General features: G+C 34.6%; 4 protein-coding genes across 11 annotated transcripts; 1 reads left to right on the top strand and 3 right to left on the bottom strand.

The window, feature by feature from the left end:
• Positions 1 to 228: 228 nt before the first annotated feature.
• Positions 229 to 3,881, bottom strand: LOC106779724 (probable serine/threonine-protein kinase WNK7). 3 transcript variants are annotated; one of them, XM_022776683.1, is made up of 8 exons: positions 3,373 to 3,881; positions 3,097 to 3,203; positions 2,956 to 3,019; positions 2,362 to 2,554; positions 2,045 to 2,265; positions 1,778 to 1,935; positions 1,254 to 1,698; positions 229 to 1,169 (listed from the first exon to the last, which is right to left on the bottom strand). In XM_022776683.1, exons 2-8 carry the CDS (start codon positions 3,196 to 3,198, stop codon positions 394 to 396), a joined length of 1,959 nt encoding a protein of 652 aa, XP_022632404.1. In that variant the 5' UTR covers positions 3,199 to 3,203; positions 3,373 to 3,881; the 3' UTR covers positions 229 to 393. The 3 variants fall into 3 exon arrangements, with proteins under 3 accessions (XP_022632404.1, XP_014523389.1, XP_014523388.1); XM_014667903.2 differs by having other exon boundaries at positions 2,362 to 2,589; positions 2,956 to 2,993; positions 3,097 to 3,206; positions 3,373 to 3,880; XM_014667902.2 differs by having other exon boundaries at positions 2,362 to 2,589; positions 2,956 to 2,993; positions 3,373 to 3,880.
• A 928-nt stretch (positions 3,882 to 4,809) lies between these two features.
• Positions 4,810 to 5,816, bottom strand: LOC106779735 (UPF0235 protein C15orf40 homolog). The gene is made up of 3 exons (XM_014667916.2): positions 5,572 to 5,816; positions 5,405 to 5,493; positions 4,810 to 5,135 (listed from the first exon to the last, which is right to left on the bottom strand). Exons 1-3 carry the CDS (start codon positions 5,729 to 5,731, stop codon positions 5,007 to 5,009), a joined length of 378 nt encoding a protein of 125 aa, XP_014523402.1. The 5' UTR covers positions 5,732 to 5,816; the 3' UTR covers positions 4,810 to 5,006.
• An 845-nt stretch (positions 5,817 to 6,661) lies between these two features.
• LOC106779747 lies at positions 6,662 to 10,602 on the top strand. 3 transcript variants are annotated; one of them, XM_014667932.2, is made up of 7 exons: positions 6,662 to 6,902; positions 6,992 to 7,594; positions 8,455 to 8,639; positions 8,876 to 9,114; positions 9,217 to 9,416; positions 9,729 to 9,854; positions 9,968 to 10,602. In XM_014667932.2, exons 1-7 carry the CDS (start codon positions 6,747 to 6,749, stop codon positions 10,064 to 10,066), a joined length of 1,608 nt encoding a protein of 535 aa, XP_014523418.1. In that variant the 5' UTR covers positions 6,662 to 6,746; the 3' UTR covers positions 10,067 to 10,602. The 3 variants fall into 3 exon arrangements, with proteins under 3 accessions (XP_014523418.1, XP_022632393.1, XP_022632394.1); XM_022776672.1 differs by having other exon boundaries at positions 8,452 to 8,639; XM_022776673.1 differs by having other exon boundaries at positions 6,768 to 6,902; positions 6,978 to 7,594; positions 8,452 to 8,639.
• A 1,193-nt stretch (positions 10,603 to 11,795) lies between these two features.
• Positions 11,796 to 14,549, bottom strand: LOC106779707 (serine/threonine-protein kinase ATG1t). 4 transcript variants are annotated; one of them, XM_014667882.2, is made up of 8 exons: positions 14,107 to 14,548; positions 13,809 to 13,926; positions 13,674 to 13,732; positions 12,790 to 12,854; positions 12,587 to 12,680; positions 12,439 to 12,519; positions 12,251 to 12,362; positions 11,796 to 12,147 (listed from the first exon to the last, which is right to left on the bottom strand). In XM_014667882.2, the coding sequence occupies exons 1-8, from the start codon at positions 14,371 to 14,373 to the stop codon at positions 12,080 to 12,082; spliced, it is 864 nt and encodes a 287-aa protein (XP_014523368.1). In that variant the 5' UTR covers positions 14,374 to 14,548; the 3' UTR covers positions 11,796 to 12,079. The 4 variants fall into 4 exon arrangements, with proteins under 4 accessions (XP_014523368.1, XP_014523369.1, XP_014523370.1 ...); XM_014667883.2 differs by lacking the exon at positions 12,790 to 12,854 and having other exon boundaries at positions 12,587 to 12,700; positions 14,107 to 14,549; XM_014667884.2 differs by lacking the exon at positions 12,439 to 12,519 and having other exon boundaries at positions 14,107 to 14,547.
• Between the last annotated feature and the right edge of the window lie 3,395 nt (positions 14,550 to 17,944).

The following is a 17,944-nucleotide window of genomic DNA, read 5'->3' as shown; positions in this document are numbered from 1 at the left end:
AGTAAGGTTGCAATAAAAGGTGAAATTCATTTTATTTTATGCACTGGAATGGTTAAAATAACATTTTCTGTTTAAAAAAATTATAATAATTAAACCAACTGTAATTTATAATTATCAAACATGAATCATAAATGTGTTGCATTATAATTTAGCATATTTTAACCAAAGATTATTTGGTGTGCCCGTTGGATGGAGAAGTTTTAGAGAATGTTTGTAACATTGTTAGTAAAATTCGTTTTTAATAGATATTTTCAATGAAAATTCCATGCTACAATGACTAATAAGAGAACCCTTTTTCATCATATCCCATTACTTACAATGGTTACTTACAAGGATATTGATAAAGGAGAACACACTAATAGTAATTACTACATGTTAGAAAAGTGAAAGTAATTATTTAAAGTTTGGAAATTTCTGTGATACCCTCCTCCTAGCCTCAGTGATGGCCTGATATCTTCTTTTTGATAAATCTCTAATTGCTTCTTGATATTGTTGTTCAATCATCTCTAACTCTATTCTCAACTCATCTTCAGCTTCATTGAAGGAGGGGGGAGCATTCATGGGGTAATTAAAGAATTTCATGGTACCATAGCTTTCCACACGTGGAAAATTCCTATATTCAGACGAAGCCTCGAATTCAGATACAAGTGAGGTTTGACTACTAACCCTGTGCAAGTCAAAGTCTGTAAATCCTGATTTAGCAGACATGAATGAAACTGTAGAAAAATGCTTTTCGTTGAAGTCAATTGTTGCACCAGTTTGTGACGTCTCAGAACAAGAGTCGTCTATCTTTGCATCTCCTTGAAGACTAATGCTTGTATTTGATAAAACCTTGTCAGAAATGACATTATCTTTGTTCTCCTTCTCTGTTGATCTTCTACGTGAGATTGGGAGACCTGGACCACCTCCAGACACAATTTGGATGGAATCTCTTGAGCTTCGTGTTTGTTGACTTGGATGAGATGATTTACTATTACAAGCAACTAAATGATCAATTGGTACACAAGGTTTCCAATCAGGAAGCAACGTGGTCAATAATAGATCGATCAACTCTGCTATGAATTTAACATTGTGCTCAGCCAGTTCAAGTTGCTCAACCATTTCACTTGAAACTGAAATGGCAGTATCACTGTTGATGTAGAATATGAAATGGATATTTCTTGCCCGCCCTGCATTTTTTTTTTCCAGATAACTTAACTTTCAACCAATAAATCCCAAACATGCTTATTAAGAGAACTGTAAGTTAAACTAACCACTTTGATCAGCTATGCGGAGAACTAATGACACAGACTTTTGATCATTCTGTTCACCTTTTAGAAAAAAAATGTCACCTTCCTTTAACCTTCTTATCTCAACACATGGAGAAGGCAAAACATCATCAGGAGAATCAACAGAATTATAAAGTAAAGTGGTGAGTGATTGCTCGGTGGCATCACCTAGATCCATTGAAATGGATCTAATACGCGTGCTAGCAGGACCTTCTGACATAAGACAACGATTTTCATAGGCTCCATATTTAGGGAGAACGATATCAGGTAATGGTAGACGACGATTCTTCAATGAACCAGTCACTTGCAGAAAATTGTCCATCAAAAGCTCCTTTGCTGTCAGTCTTTGAGACGCTGGGACAAGACATTTCTCAATAAATGCTTTTACTTCTTGATTTTTGAGTTTGGAAAGAGCAACAGGCTTAATACCCTGCAATATCAAATATTATATGACCATGGATCCCTGTAATTGCTTAAAGAAAAAGTACATTGTCAATAAGAATACGCACAGATGAAACTTTCTTGTATATCTGAGCTGAGTTTCTACATTCACTGTAAGGATATTCAGACGTAACCAACTCAAGCATGCACATCCCAAAAGAATATATGTCCACTAATTCATTATAATGTTCATCATACAGTTCAGGTGCCATGAACTCCGGGGTTCCTACTAGGATTACATATTTGTAAATATAATTGGAGTAGAAATCAAATAAATTCTTGATTATTTATAATCATAGAAAGGATGGAAAATGCAACAAAACAGAAGAACATACCAATTACACTCCTGGCATTAGTTTGTTTTATTAGAGTTGCCAACCCTAGATCTCCAATTTTAACTTCTCCTCGGTGACCATTGATGAATATATTATCGCACTTCAGGTCCCTATGCATAATAGGTGGGTTGTGACTGTGAAGATAATTTAAACCGTTTAAAATTTGCCTTGCCCATCCTTTAACAGCCTTCATGTCAACCTTCCTGTGTTTCTTGCTGTACCTAAATCATACATCAAATCCACTAACCAAAAGGTTGATGTCATTCAAAAAGGAAAAGAATCGAATGAAAAGCATTTATAAAGGGTAGTGAACACACTGTCTGAGGTTCCCTGAGGTGAATAACTCAGTAATCAAGTTCATAGTCCTGTGCTTATCATCAATCCAAGAATTATGGAAAGTCAAGATGTTATCGTGCTTAACTGACTTCAAGAGATGCACTTCTGAGTACAGCCTATCTGGGCCACCAGGTGACTGTAATACCTCATCAATATGAATTTGGCTCCATGCAACTTCAAGTCCATTAATTTCATCAAATGCCTTGTAACTAATTAATCATAAATAAAGGAAAAATTTGCATATCTTGAAATAAATTTCACTAAAAAAATAAAATTCTTAACAAAAAAATTAGACCCAAAGAATGTTATGCACTGTTTTTATGTGTGTACAATGGTGCTAAGGTTTGAATTTAGAACCTTATGTGAACTACCCAATCATGCCCTCTTAGACCGATCCTAATGGAAAATTTCATGCATTATGTTCTAGATTGAGCAGGGCATTCAATGTCTTTCAATTGTAGAGACAAAAAAATTAAGCCTTAAAGCGAAGGAATTAGATTACTAGTTAAGTGCTACTATAAGAACCGAACTATAATAAAAAAAACACATTGATAACATCTTAAAACAAAGGATACACAGTCTTGAAAGCTCCTTGGCCGATAACCTCTTTATACTGTTATGAATACAAAAAAACAATTGCTAAATTGAAATTAATCCATTGCTAATTTTTTCTTGGGAGGAAGTAAGAAAAAAAATCATATAATTCCATTTCATACCCTAGTGTAGCGATTAGTAGGATCGATTTCAACAATATTGGGATCAGGAGGCTCTAGAAGGCCTGCCCCCTCCTCTGAGCTTTCTGTTCCTGCCAAACTCATCTATACTGCTTCAAATAGTTGGAATCAAAATAATTAATGACAAGTTTTTTGAATGTCATGGTAAAAAGTTGAAAAACCCAAATATTATAGATATGAGTTAGTTGAAGGTAATCAATCAGATAAAGAAATGAATACATTTTTTTTTTGGTGAAGAAAGGAATTAATACAATGTACCTTAGAACAGGATCATCTAAGCTTAGCCTCTCCGGAGGAATTCCATAGAATTTAGAGAGAGAAAAGGACATCAGAGAGAGAATGAAACCCAAATGCAAAGAAATAGAGGGGGAAACGAGAATGAAACCCAAATGCATAGGATGAAATTGTGTCAATAAATCACATATCTCTTCCCTTTCTCTCTCTAACTAAAAACAGCCAAAATTAATTTGCAAGACACTAGTTTCAAATACCACCCCTATTTGTGCTTTATCCTTCTCTCACCAACAAATACTCCTCTGCTCTTCTCCATCATCATTCTCTTCTCCTATTGTTATTCACATATAGTAATACTAATTATTTCTCCACAAATATTTCTTCCTTATTTTTTTCAGACTGTATATAAATTCCCCATCTATAGTCGTCGTGCCCATGATCTATTCTATACGTTTTCAGTCAAACATGTTATCGCTACATGGGCATTTCGAGAAGACAACAACGCTTCGCAACAAATTTTTATTTTTTAGAAAATAGTCTTCTTTATTTTACGTTGAAAATTAATTTTCTTGTTTTTTATGAAAATATAAACATTCAAAATTGATTTCATTAAAATTAATTATAATAAACCAAGCGAAAAGTATCACTCGTTCAATAATTATTATAAAAAATAAAAACAAGTCTGATGGGATTGAATTGAAATGAATAGCGAGAGGAAAAAATAGAATAAATAGGAAAGAATTTGGTTATACTTTAGCATAGGTATTTCTAGACTTAATTACATTTGTCCCTGCTTTAGATTGGTTGTGGTATAGAGAGGGAAAAAAAAATAATGGTAGAAATAGGATGAATATATATAATAAAAGAATGGAAAGAAAGAAAAAAAAGAGTAAACAGTTTTCTATACAATTGTTTCAAACTAACGAAAAAGAAGGTAATAGATGATAAATGAACTATATGAAGACATTTTAACATGAACTAAAAATCCTTTATAATGTTAATAAGATTTAAAATTGTTATTTATTAAAATGTTATTAAAAATTAATTAAGTTTTAAAAAGTGACTTCATGTCTAGCAATGAAATCAATATCTTACTTGGAAAGGATAAAATTGATTTACAGATCAAAAAAAAAAAACACCTTCCTTTCTACTATTTCAAGTATAAAAAAATGGAAGTTAATTCGTTCCATGTTACTTCCATCCACTGTAGAACAGTTTTTATGAGTTAAGTTTAAGAAACATTTAGTAAGAGATAAATTAATGTATAGCTTTTAAAAAATAATTAAAGTTATTGAATTTGAAATGAAATATAAAACTCATAAAAAAGTCATTCAATCAACCCACTAAACATCTATACTCCGTAAATGTTTTTAATACCTTCCCTCCTATTTCCTGTAAAACAATGATACAACTTATAACAAGTCATTTCTAATACTCAAACACATATGAAGCTAACAGACATTTATGGAATTGGAATCAATAGAAGAATTGAATTGAATCCAAACATGCACTCCATCAAGTTGTCAAAGTATACACTATGAAGAAAAAAACCAAAATAAAACAAATACAAGGCTCTTCACTGCAACACTATCACTATATTAGTCTTCTAACAGATAATAATAATAACAGCAAGATGCCTCCTTATCAATAAAACATGACTACTGCTTCGAGACTTTATCCAAAGCATCAAAAACGTATTGCTGAGTTACATCTTCCACGATCACCGTTTTATCTCTCGACTTAGAACCTGTGCCTATAGAGACTTGTCTTCGTTTCACACCTAAAACCTGTAAATTAATATTTTACTCTTAATACTTAAAAATATGTTTTTTTTTTCTTCATTTTAATAAAGAATTAAAATGGCATATGAAGAGATTAAAAAAATTAAAAAATAATAATATACATAAAAATTATTAGAAAATGTTTCAAATGTAGACTAAATTTTGTTTGGAACTATAGACCCCAAATATATGCATTTACACCTTTTGATCGCCCACCGCATGGATAGAATAATACCATACAAATGAAAATGTCACAATCAGAAATCGGAACATACAGAGCTGAAGAAATCGAGAAGAGCTGCATTTGCTTCGCCATCCCTGGCAGGTGCGTCAATTTGCACTCCCACTGCTTCATCGCTAATATCTAATTATTGAAAAGAAAATCGCATTACTAACTAAAATCAAAGAAACGAGATAGATTGAGATTGAGATTGAGAAAGACCCGTTACGGATGCAGATTTGGAACCAGGTTTGGCGTGGATGGTTACGGCGACAGAGGAAGGAGGCACGCAGCGAATACAAGACGGAAAGTCGTTAGGTTTCTCCGGCGGCGGCGTTACCCTAGGCTCCGCCTTTGCTTTTCCCTTCTTCGCCGGCGGCATAATTTAAAACCACGCCTTTCCGTTGCGTACAAGGAACGCCGTCCTTCTCTTAATTTTATGATGCTTGAGAGTACCAATTTTAAGATGCAGTTTGCTGCATGGGATTAAAAGGTTTTTATTAATAATTTAGTCCACTTTATTAATAATTTAGTCCACTTCCTCGCACTTTATAGTTTGGATAACGATATTTAGACAATATTTGAACATTGATTACGTGTCAATATGTGATTGGTCAAAAATTACTCCACAATTATATATTATCAAAAAAATATTATTTAAATATCATTATCCTGTTTAATATTATATATAAATTACATAAAAAGTATTGAACTTTTTTATGATATTATCGAATATTTTTTTCAAATGGGTTATTAAATTTATGGAAGTTTCTTTTACAACAGTAATTATTACATTCTTGATTACCATTATATTTTTTCATCACTGATAATTATATTATTACCATTACTTGATCTAGATTCATCAAATATATATTTTAAGAGGACTAACAGAATTGTTAATAAGATTTTAATTAAATTGTATGTAACATGTAGTGTCTGATGGAATCAACTTAAGAAAACCCGGGACAGAAAAGAAACGTTATATATATATATATATATATTGGAAAACTATTGATTTTCTTGTACTTAATATTATGTAATAAAATAATATATTATAAACCATATAACTTTAAGTTTCATGTTATAAGGTTTGGGACACATCAGCACTTAAAAAAATAAAATCTGCAAATAAAGTCATACAAATCCACGAGTTCTTAACAAGAACAACAGAGGGAGAGGTAAATTTATATAAAATTTAAGTCAAAACTGAAAACTGAAGTGTAAAAGACAAGTGTAAGGATTAAATTAATAATTGAACTAAATTAAAATTATTAACACTAATAGTGACCACATGCTATTTAAATATAGGGATTAATCTTTCCAATTACTCTGAAGAGAAACAACCAGAACATTATAGAAACTCAATCCGATCTCTGCGACGCGACGCGACGCCAGCGATGGGAGCGTCCACTTCATCGGAGCCGAGGGTTTCGGAGGAACAGAACGAGGCGGAATCCGTGGCAGCCTCTACCGGAGCTCTTCCAATGCTTGAGAAAGCTTTCTCCAAGCTGGCCAATCCCCAAACAAACGCCGTTTCTTTGGAAAATCTACAGGTACTATTCAAAATGCATAACAACCTTCTCGTTCTCGATCTTTTTTTTGTTCCTTTCTAATTGATGACGTGCAAGCTCGTCGTGTTCAGCAACGCTTTAATTGGGCTGGAGAAGGTCGAAGTTGTTCCGGAAGCAACGTGCCAGATTCGTTAACGGTGATGTTGGATCACCTAGGCTCAACCCTAGTGGATCAATTTTTCGTGCCCGATAAAGGGGGAATAAACTGGGTTGCATTTGTTAAGAGTTACAACAAGTGCTGTTCGAGGGTGTCCTCGTCGGTTTCGCTAAACATGCTCTTGAGAGTATTCGTGGCTATCTCAGAAAGTGCGAATGTACCTATTCATTTGGAGTTTGAATCAGGGGATACTGATTGTAAGATTAACGGCCACCTTTTTCCTAGGGACGTGTTTTTACTTCTTGCCCTGTGTTGGGCTCTGTCGTGGGGTTCCAGAAACTTAAAGGGGGCAGGGAATCTAAGCCTACCGGATCTAAATCATTTGGTGTTGTCGGTGATCACATCGTGTGGTCAAGTTGAGGGTGCTTTCGATGTGTGGGATTGTGATATCTTGAGCTTGGAGGTTCAGCTTCCTGCAGGGAAGTTCGCAACGTGGGTTATGAGTACCGTGCCCTGCCTCCCCGATTGCTTGAGACTGTATTTTAATGCTAGACTGCAAATAGCAGCAAATGATGGGGTAATTTTTGTGTTTGTTCAATGGCTTCAGTGATCATTGTGATTTTTTGTCTTATAATTACTACGTTGGGTTGAGTTGTGTTGATTTCTTTACTCCATGAGACATGATTACATTGGCTTCTCGTTTATTTGTACTAAAATTCTGCTGTGTCTACACGTTACACTCAATTTTTCCTTTCCGTGCCCGTGTTTGGACTTTTCAAAAATTCAAGTAAGTGCAATTAAAAACTCAGGTGAAATTTGTTATTTTGAACCAAACAGAGGCTTGTTACACACTTTCCTACTTTCAGGGACTATTTCAACTTTCTTTTATCGATGTATTGGAATATCGAGTAATTTTTTTTTCTGTTTTCTTCTTGAGAAAAAGATAAACTCAGCTATGTTGCCATTGAATAATTTAACAAAATTAAGCATTTTTCCTATACCTTCACTGCGGTATATGACAAAAGTTCCGCATACCAGTTGAAGTAATTATGTTCATTTCTAATTGATTTTTCCTTTGTGTTTGGTAAGTTCAGTTCTCTTTTCATCTGATTAATTATTAGTACAATGTCCTAAAGAATTATACGACATTGTTCTACTGTCTGAATGCTGAAAATTCTTAGGTTTGTAATCATTGGTACAGATATTATTCCTTTGTCATGTGCAGAGAAAAATAATGTAATTATCAAATTATTTCGCATTTTCGTTGTTATTATTATATAGATTCCTTTGTCACTGCCAGTCTGTTTTTATTTCTTATCATATTATAAACTGAAACAAGTTGAGAAAGCACTCTCGTTTGTTATGTAGTTCAAGAAAAATATGCTGCATATGGTTCCTAGATGTTGTAAGATCAACTATTCTTTGACTGAATAGCAGGTTGAACTGGCACCCTCCAATTCCTCCTCTCCTGGAGATATTTCATCAATAGCTGCACACCATCATCTTTTGACCCATGGAAGGGCATGGGCAATTTCTATCACCAGCAAAAGTAGAGTAAGTGAAGAAATTTCTGGCGCATTTATAAGCAATGGAAGTGGAATTGGTGATAACCTTGTTTATAGGTTTGCATAACTGACCCTCAATCCTATTGTGCTTTAATAGTTCTGGACACTTGTTATTTTTTTCTTTTGTAGTCAAAATGAGGGAAAAAGTTTCTATTATGATGCTTTCCTAGTTTTTTTGTCTATTGATATAGCCTAGGCTTGCTGATCGCACTCCAACATTCGTAAAATTCGTTGGCAGACTTACCTGTTGGAAACAGAAATGTCTATTGACATCAAACTGTATTCTGTTATAGGTCATCCACTCATGGAAGAGGCCTTGGCAGATTTTGGTCCCATGTTGAAGGTTACAAAGGTCCTTTGTTAATTTTGATATCTGCAAGTTCAGGAGAACCTCGTGAAGGAAATTCTGTTGATAGGAAATGGGTTATAAGTGCTCTAACACATCAAGCTTTTGAAAGTAAAGATATCTTCTATGGAAACTCTGGATGGTTATATTCTATTGGTCCAGTGTTTCACGTGTTTCCACCTATTGGTAGGTATTAGGCGTGACAATGTTCCTTTTCCTGTTTCCTCTCTTTTGGCGGGGACTTAACCAAATTTTTTTGAAACCAATTATGTATGTTACCACTGACAGGTAAGGAAAAGAATTTTGTTTATAGCCACTTGCGTCCTACTGGTAAAGTTTACCAACCGCACCCAAAGCCAGTTGGTCTTGCATTTGGAGGAACTCCGGGAAATGAGAGAATATTTGTAGATGAAGATTTTGCAAAAGTGACTGTTCGCCATCATTCTGTGGACAAAACTTACCGGAGCGGATCCCTCCTTCCAAATCAGGTATAATTCTATTGCCAAATGGATATACTGGCAGTGCTATTATAAAACATGTAACCCGGTATCAATTAATGCATACATAAAACATTTTTAAAGTCATCTTAAAACAATTAATTATCTTGTGAACTCTTCCATGCTGGTATGCTGTAACTTTCCTGTCATTATATACCCATGCATTCTATTATATTTGGCTGATGTTGAAAATTCAGAAACATTTGAGAGTTTTGGTTAAAAGAATCATGGTTATTAACCAATAAAAAAACTGAACTTGACTCGACGATTCCTTGTATGAGCTGTTTTTGGCTTATGTTTCAGGGTTTCCTACCCGTTGAGGGTATAATTTCAGAAATTGAAGTTTGGGGATTTGGAGGGAAAGAAGCGAAGGCAGTGCAGAACTCTTACAAAAAGAGAGAAGAACTTTTCACCGAGCAAAGAAGAAAAGTATCTTTCCTTATCTCGTTGTCAGATTAGTTGTTACAGATATTAACTTTGATACAGATATTAACTTTGATAAATCAAACAGCAATAACATTTTTGTCAATTATATTTTGTAGGTTGACTTGAAGACCTTTGCAAATTGGGAGGATTCACCTGAGAAAATGATGATGGATATGATGTCGGATCCAAATGCTGTTCGAAGGGAAGACCGCTGAGTTGTATCACTAATGTTGCATTGCATTGCTTAGTGCAATATTTGACAGGCACAAGCGTGTAATGAATTTCATGCTTTATGTTGTGACTGATCATTATTCTTCAGACTTGTGATCCTCAAGCGGCTGTACAGAACACAGAGAAGGTGTATATTAAAAGTAGATGGGGTTTGTTTATGTTTACTGTATCGTCAAATGGGATAGAGGTATCGCATTAGGAGTGTGAGATAACCCTCTTTTTCATCGTTCCACACCATTATGTTCGCTTACATGTCAAACGAGAAACATGGCTGATAGTGTGACACCCAGATTGCAGAAATCGTCGAAAGAGATTGTAGCTTTGTCCAGTGTATAGTGGAAATTTTAGGCATACTGTACCATCATTGGTATCCAGCGACATATTAGCCTTTCGTTTAGACTTTATTTTACCTGAGTAAAAAATTCGTATCAGGTAATAATATTGTAATTTGAAATCAACAATTCATCACACTAAACTTTTGTAATAGTTGTGTATTAATAACTTCGATATTGCTACATTGTTTGGAATTTTCCTTTTACGTTTCATATCGATGGTTAGCCCGTTTAGTAAACGAAATCTCATCGTGTGCCCATTAGATGGTAGCTGGAGTTGGATGCCGTTCGGGTTATAAAAGTTTATAGAGTTAATACATCATTTGGTTCTTAGTTTGGGACTAATGACTCATTTTGTTAAAAATAGTTTAAGTTGGTTCTTTTGACTTATGTTGTTAAAAACATGACGGTACAATTGCGTTTGTGGTTAAATGTTAATGACCTTTGCACTTATTGATTGTATGACAATGTAAAGTGAATTGACTTGGCAATGCATGTTGAAATGTTAAATGTTAAAAGATGAAGTTATTGGGTAAAAGAAAAGGGTTAGTAATGCAAAATCATGTGTAAAATCAGAAATTTCAATTGAAATTTTCAAAATCAGAATCTCAACTCGCAATTCACAAAATCATGTCTAAAATCAGAAATCCTAATTACCAATTTGTAATTCACAAAAAGTCAGAAACCCTAACTTTCTCCCAACATTTCGACAACCAGAAAAAATTCATTGAAAAAAAGGGCCAATGGTAATGTTGGTGGAACTCCTGGGCAATGGCGTACCTTGGAAAAGATGCAGTAATACCGATGATCACGTCCAACTCTAACGCTAACGACAACACTAAGAAAGTGCAGCCATGGATAAAGTGGCAAAGAAGATGGAGGTGGGTGTAGTAAGTTTCCTTCTCTCTTTTGTTGTGATTGAATTGGAAAACAAATGAAAAAAGAGATATTGTTATTGTTAAACCTTTCTCATGTATTTAATTTTTTTTTTTAATTTACACCTTAACATATATATCAAACATGCCACGTATTACAAAAACTATACACATCATTCACTTTTGACCACGAAGACAATTATATTATTATGTTTTTAAAGCCGTAAGCCAAAATGACCAACTTGAACGGTCTTTTATGAAATATAGGACAATAGTAAACTTTTGAAAAAAATACGACCACTTTGAACATATCGTCTCAAACTAAGAATCAAATGATGTATTAAGTCAAATTTATATATATATATATATATATATATATATATATATATATGTATATATATATATATATATATATGTGTGTATATGTGTGTCTATATGTGTATATGTGTGTCTATATGTATATGTGTGTCTTATGTATATATGTGTGCGTATATATACCAGGAATATAACATCAAAGGATTAAATATCACAATAAAAAGCGTTACATAGGCCAGCACAACTCTAGGCGCATTGTATTGAAACTAAAATTTAATTTTTCTAAGCTCACAAGTTGCAAGCATTAAAGAAAACAGTACAAGTTTATACATTTATATACACTTATCCAATATCCAGAGAGGGGAAACAAAGATGGGAATGAAACGGCAATGACATTAACTTCTATTGATGATTTTGGTAGCTTTGAAGACAGCGGCTATAAAAAGATAGTGAAAACTATAGTGGTGTATTGCTGTCATGTTCTCCTCACTTTTCTTTGTAGAAAACTATGCCAATAAAATTCATCAACAGATAGGCGTTCCACTGCAAAAGAGTGAAAATGGTTCACAAATAAACTGATGCGCACTGGAAATTGAAAGAATAAGAAAACATGTTAAATAAAAAAAAAAAAAAAAAAGTGCATAACCTGGATTTAAGTGTAGTAGCTTTGAACAAATATCAAGACAGTCCGGATCCAGTCCTGAAAGAATAAGTTGAGAAAATGGAAGACAGTTGCAGGATCTGATGTTTTTCAGCACCTGAAATCAGCATTTTGCATCAGCAGTGGTCACGGACAGATATTTTAATATTAGTAGTTCATATTTATGGTGCTACCTGAACACTATTTTTGCCATTAAAAGGTGGGTATCCATTTAGAAGCTCAAAAAGAATAGCTCCAACACTCCACATGTCTGCCTATATTAATTAAGTATATTTTTCAGTAAACAAACATAGCAATGTTGAAAGTAAGAACAGTTTATACCTTGTCATCATATCTCTGGAACTGAAGAACTTCTGGAGCCATGTACAACGGAGAACCACAAACTGTCTCCGCATATTCACCTGGGCGCACAGTCCTCCACATTTTATGAGAATGCTGTCAATTTGGTGAGAAATAATAAATGGAAAACAAAATGAATAAACTTTTTTCCTGTCCCTATTCATTCCCCTAGACCAACAAATTACCTTGAGAGACCAAAATCGGCTATCTTTAGCTTTGCATCACCCTCATGGCTTGATAGCAAAATGTTCTGGTTTAACAATAGCACCAAAGCAAACAAAATTTGCTACCGATCTCAAAATGATACTCACTACAGATTGATTATCAATAAGAGAATCATTTTCCATGCAACTAGAACAAGCCATTATGAGAAAAGGTCTGTAATTTCCTCTTTTTATAGTTTTTCCAGAGTTTTGGCCCTTAACAGACTTACCTAAAATCATTTCAAGTTTTGTCGTCAGTTTAAAGTAGGGTATTTACATCAGTGCTATTAGCAAAAAGCTCTTGTATGAAATTCTCTACAAATGCGTCACAATCAACCATACTTGGAATGAGAAACTGTATGGTTTGAAGAGTAAGTAGTAACTAACAAAACACAACTAATTTTACTTCAAATAGTCTATAAGTTGTTTCACAAAAGCATATTCCTAGTTTAACATTTTTCAAATTATTTAAGAGGCAAGGTAGTCTTAAATTCTGAACCGCTTCTACAAAAATTAAAAGGCTTGCTCAATAGTAAAAGTTCCAAAAATTCAAAACTGGTAGTTAATGTTGTAAACTTACAAATTCAAAACTAAGCAAAAGAACGTGATCAAAATATTTAACTTAACTGTAGTGTCCTCATATTCATTTATTCCAGTGAAAACTTCCACAATAACTGATTGCACTCTGTATGTTTACATTTAGCCATAGATGAAATTAATTAATCTGAAACAATCCTCTTCACATAAATTCCACTGTGAAGCATTTTGAACAAAATTAGTAACAAAAAACTAGTGAAGCTCTTCTCCATTTTTGAAAGTGTACTGAACCCAATTCTATGTCCGGAAAACAAACATCATATTCCTACCTCCGGTTTCAAGTCTCTGTGAATGATGCCGTGAGAGTGCAATACTCGGAGACCAGAACCTGCATTAAACTTCAGTTCATTTATATGCCATCAAAGGCAGTATTACAACAAACCAAAAATGCAAATAAAAGTTACCAAGCTGGTGCATGAATTTTCTAGCAGTTTGTTGTTGAACTCTTCCATGGCTTCGAATATAAGAAGCTAGGTTGCCTCCAGCACAAAACTCAAGGACAAGGTACAGACATCCATCATCCTGGCCACCACACAAAAACAACAAGCTTCAACCCTCCCAACCAATAAAGTCATAATCTTTTAAACTGATTCGGTTTCAAAATCAAAATTAACAAAAAGGGTTACCAAATAAAAGGGGAAAAAACCACCAGAGCAACGAAAACGGGAAATAAGTGAAATGGAAGGGGAAAGAAAACAGAACCTGGAAGAAGTGAAAAAGACGAATAATATTGGGGTGGTTAACAGAGGACAAGAAGTTGATCTCGCAATCCAAACAAGCCTTGAGGCGAGGGTTGAGTTTGGAGAGGAAGACCTGCTTCACCGCCACGTCATCGCCGGTTTGTCTCTGCTCCGCTCTCCACACTAAGGAGTATGAACCCTCTCCGATTTTCGATTTCAGAAGATAGCAGAGTTTTCCCACTCCCACCACCTTCACCAATTTCTCTCTGAATTTCCCTTCGCATTCCATTCCTCCTCAATCCCACATATTCACTGCAAATTTCTGACCCTTCTTTCTTCTTCTCTTCCCTGTAGAAACTTCCAATTTTTGGAAAAACACAAACTATATTGTCATAATTTTAATTTTCTTTTCCATCTCGCATCCAAGTATTAAAATTTAGTCTGTTTTATTAATTTAGTCTTATCAAGTATAGCCTAATTTAAAACTTTTCTCTACTAATGGCTTATTTATTGGGATCCCGATGTTTTAACACTCTTCATTTGACACTATATTGACAACGTCATATGTCGGCTTGTCATTGGGTGTTTTTTTTTTTAAAAAAAATCAAAAAAGTGATGTCATTTAATATGAAATGGTTTGAAAAATTTGTTTCCGAGTTTGTCCTTGGCCAGATTCATTACACATAAAAGTTCTCTTTCCTCCCTGTTTCATCAGTTATGGAGTTTTTCTGAGAGGTTCGTTCTCTTCCCTTACGGTCATCCCAAATCGTTTTCGGCTTCGTTTTTGTGATCTGACTGTCGTTGGTCTTTGTGGTTGCCCTCTTTGCCTTTGTTATCGGGGTGGGTGTTGCGGTTATTGCATCTTTTGGTTGTTGGTGTGTTCGTGTTAAGAAATGGCGACTTCTTCGACCCGGGTAAGCGCGTTAATCTTTGGTTGGTTTGTGGTGTTTAGTGCTTGGTATTTGGAGTTTGGATTTTGTGTGTTTTTTTTTTATTTAGGGTTTTGAAGTTTTGGTTTTTGGAATTTGTATGCAGTTGACGGTTCGTCATTCGGTTTCCACAAAGTTCATATGTAGTTTGAACAAACGATTGAGAAAGGAGCACCGATCACTTATTGCGGGCACTCCTTTTCGGTGGTTTCTTGATTTGACTGATAATATTAAAGTTGGTAGGAACATCTTGACTGAGTTAGTGCCTAAATGGGTGGATTCAAGTGGTGGTTTTATAATTGCAGATAAAGTTGTGCCTATGAAAGAAAAAGATTTTTGTTTAGGTTTGGGGTTGAGTTTAGATTGGAAAGATATTGATTTAAGGTTTAATAGGTTCGGAGGTCCCTATATTTGGAGGTTTGTTTCAATTGGGTCCTCCAATTTTTGATGTGATCAATTAGGTCCCTAATTTTGTCAATTTGAATCAATAAAAGCCTTTCTGTTAAATGCAGTTAACGTTGTGAAGTTTTTGAACATGTGACACGCTGACGCTTCCAAGTGACATCGTTTCAAGTGCATAGGTGAATTATAAAAGGGTGAAATCCCTAAATTAAAAGGGTGTATTTGAAGGTGAAATCCCTAAATTGAAAGGGATTTCACCCTTTTATAATCCACCTATGCACTTGAAACGGTGCCACCTGGAAGCGTCAGCGTGCCACATGTTCAAAAACTTCACGGCGTTAACTGCATTTAATGGAAAGACTTTTATTGATTCAAATTGATAAAATTAGGAACCTAATTGATCACTTTCAAAATTGGAGGACCCAATTGAAACAAACCCCCAAATATGGGGACCTCCGAACCTATTAAACCTTGATTTAAAGGCCAAGATGGGAAGAAGTAGTTGTGTGAAATACATTGGCAATAGAACAACACATTTGAATTTGGTTTACAAATGTTTGATGAAGAAAGTAAAAACCATTCCTTGTTCTCCTTTTTGTAGCTTGTACATATTGGTTGGGATTTGTGAGATATTAATTCCAAAACGTAATGGGACAGTGTTTCCCATATAATTTGAAATTGTTGATAATTTAAATGATTTGGCTAAATATAGTTGGGGAAGTTTAGTGTACCGATTTTTGGTATGTGGTTTGAACAAAGCTTCGGATGCTTTGAAGAAAGGAAATGCCAAAACGAACGTTTATGTGGATGGTTGTGTATACATGTTGCAAGTAAGTTATCTTTATTCATTTACAATGTTGAAATTGAATTCGGTCTTGTGGCATACATTCTTAATTTGAGTAACACTTAACATGATAATTTTTTTTTAGGTATGGTTTTGTGAGAATTTGATCCCTCCAAAAGGTGCTATGGAAAAAAGTCCAAGAATATTGCATTGGATGAATATAGATTTGGGAGACAAGATAGTGAAAGGAGGTTTGGAACACGGTGTGGTATGTGGTATATTGTTAAAGTGATATTTGTTATTACAAATTTGTTTGTAGTATGATTTGAATTGATGCATTTCAGGTTAATGATGATGGTGATATTGATTTTGGTACGTTGAAGGAAGAAACTGATTTTAAGGATGAACCAAGACAAAAAATGAAAGATGACAAAGCATCAGCAAAGAAGCTACTTAAGAGAAAACGCAGAGAGAGTTTTATGCAAACTTTACACCAGAAACAAAGTCTAGTTGCAGAACTGAAAATGAGGGTTCTTGTGTTGGAGGAGGAGGTGGCATTTGAGAAAGCTAGACAAAGACGACCAGGGGATGGTGTACATAGTGTTCCTCGTGAAGAACCGTCTATCTCCTCGAGAGTGTTCTCCCCGGGTGGTATTACTCCTCCAATGAAGACATATGTCAGGATGGGGTCACGAAGGCGTCACAAGAGTAGAGCACTTCAGACTCCTTATGTTGGATTGCTTANGATAAAGAATGACTGACATTTGTAAATTTTATTTTAGATATTGTAATATGCAGATTATGTAGCATGAACAAATGTTTTGTAATTTGGTTAGTTTTTTGTTGTATGTTTTAAACATGGAAGTTGCCTTTATTAAGATATCTTTATTGTAAATGGTATATGATGTTTTGTTTGAATTGTTAGTGAACAAANTTTAATTGATTTGAGTGATGAATGAAAGAATGATTTTTGACACAAAGGTAGAAAGTGATGCAGTAAAAAAAATCTGTTGTAATCGTTTACAACATACTTGTAAACGATTACACGAACTGATTCTCTGTTTTGGACACAAAGTTGACCATAGGGAGCCAAGTTTTTTATCACAGAGGACTAAGTTTGTAGTGTCTGATGTACACCACACTTAGAACTTATTTGTTATGATTTATTGGTGTGAAAGAGATGTTGTAATGAGTGCTTGACAGTGGTTGGGTATTGAAGGACAAAACTTTGATGGTTAACTTCAAAGAGCTAATTTCATCTAATGAAAGAAGTGATGCAGTACAAAAATCTGTTGTAATCGTTTACAATGCAGGGGTAAACGATTAAGCGAACTGATTCTGTGTTTTGGACACAAAGTTGACCACAGGGAGCCAAGTTTTTTAATACAGGGGACCAAGTTTGTAGTGTCTGATGTACACCACACTTAGAACTTATTTGTTATGATTTATTGGTGTGAGAGAGATATTGTAATGAGTGCTTGACAGTGGTTGGGTATTGAAGGACAAAACTTTGATGGTTAACTTCAAAGAGCTAATTCCATGTAATGAAAGAAGTGATGCAGTACAAAAATCTGTTGTAATCGTTTACAATGCAGGGGTAAACGATTACGCGAACTGTTCTGTGTTTTGGACAAATAGTTGACCACAGGAAGCCAAGTTTTTGTTCACAGAGGACCAAGTTTGTAGTGTCTGAGGTACAACACCCTTAGAACTTATTTGGTATGCTTTATTGGTGTGAGAGAGAT

This window comes from Vigna radiata, unplaced genomic scaffold (assembly GCF_000741045.1).
Source record: "Vigna radiata var. radiata cultivar VC1973A unplaced genomic scaffold, Vradiata_ver6 scaffold_160, whole genome shotgun sequence".
Lineage (NCBI taxonomy): Eukaryota > Viridiplantae > Streptophyta > Magnoliopsida > Fabales > Fabaceae > Vigna > Vigna radiata.
This window is presented reverse-complemented; position numbering and strand designations above follow the sequence as displayed.

Bases quoted from the DNA above. Each gene is read 5' to 3' on its own strand.
- LOC106779724 (XM_014667903.2), bottom strand. From the start codon at position 3,198: ATGAGTTTGGCAGGAACAGAAAGCTCAGAGGAGGGGGCAGGCCTTCTA. The intron at 2,994-3,096 runs GTATGAAATGGA...TATTCATAACAG, and splicing joins CTACTAATCGCTACACTAGG to TATAAAGAGGTTATCGGCCA. The intron at 1,170-1,253 runs GTTAGTTTAACT...AAAAAAATGCAG, and splicing joins CCGCATAGCTGATCAAAGTG to GGCGGGCAAGAAATATCCAT.
- LOC106779735 (XM_014667916.2), bottom strand. From the start codon at position 5,731: ATGCCGCCGGCGAAGAAGGGAAAAGCAAAGGCGGAGCCTAGGGTAACG. The intron at 5,494-5,571 runs GTCTTTCTCAAT...TTCAATAATTAG, and splicing joins CAAATCTGCATCCGTAACGG to ATATTAGCGATGAAGCAGTG. The intron at 5,136-5,404 runs GTATGTTCCGAT...ATTAATTTACAG, and splicing joins TTCTCGATTTCTTCAGCTCT to GTTTTAGGTGTGAAACGAAG.
- LOC106779747 (XM_022776672.1), top strand. From the start codon at position 6,747: ATGGGAGCGTCCACTTCATCGGAGCCGAGGGTTTCGGAGGAACAGAAC. The intron at 9,115-9,216 runs GTAGGTATTAGG...TACCACTGACAG, and splicing joins TCACGTGTTTCCACCTATTG to GTAAGGAAAAGAATTTTGTT. The intron at 9,417-9,728 runs GTATAATTCTAT...CTTATGTTTCAG, and splicing joins GATCCCTCCTTCCAAATCAG to GGTTTCCTACCCGTTGAGGG.
- LOC106779707 (XM_014667882.2), bottom strand. From the start codon at position 14,373: ATGGAATGCGAAGGGAAATTCAGAGAGAAATTGGTGAAGGTGGTGGGA. The intron at 13,733-13,808 runs GTAACTTTTATT...AGTTTAATGCAG, and splicing joins AAAATTCATGCACCAGCTTG to GTTCTGGTCTCCGAGTATTG. The intron at 12,148-12,250 runs GTTATGCACTTT...ACTCTTTTGCAG, and splicing joins GCTACTACACTTAAATCCAG to TGGAACGCCTATCTGTTGAT.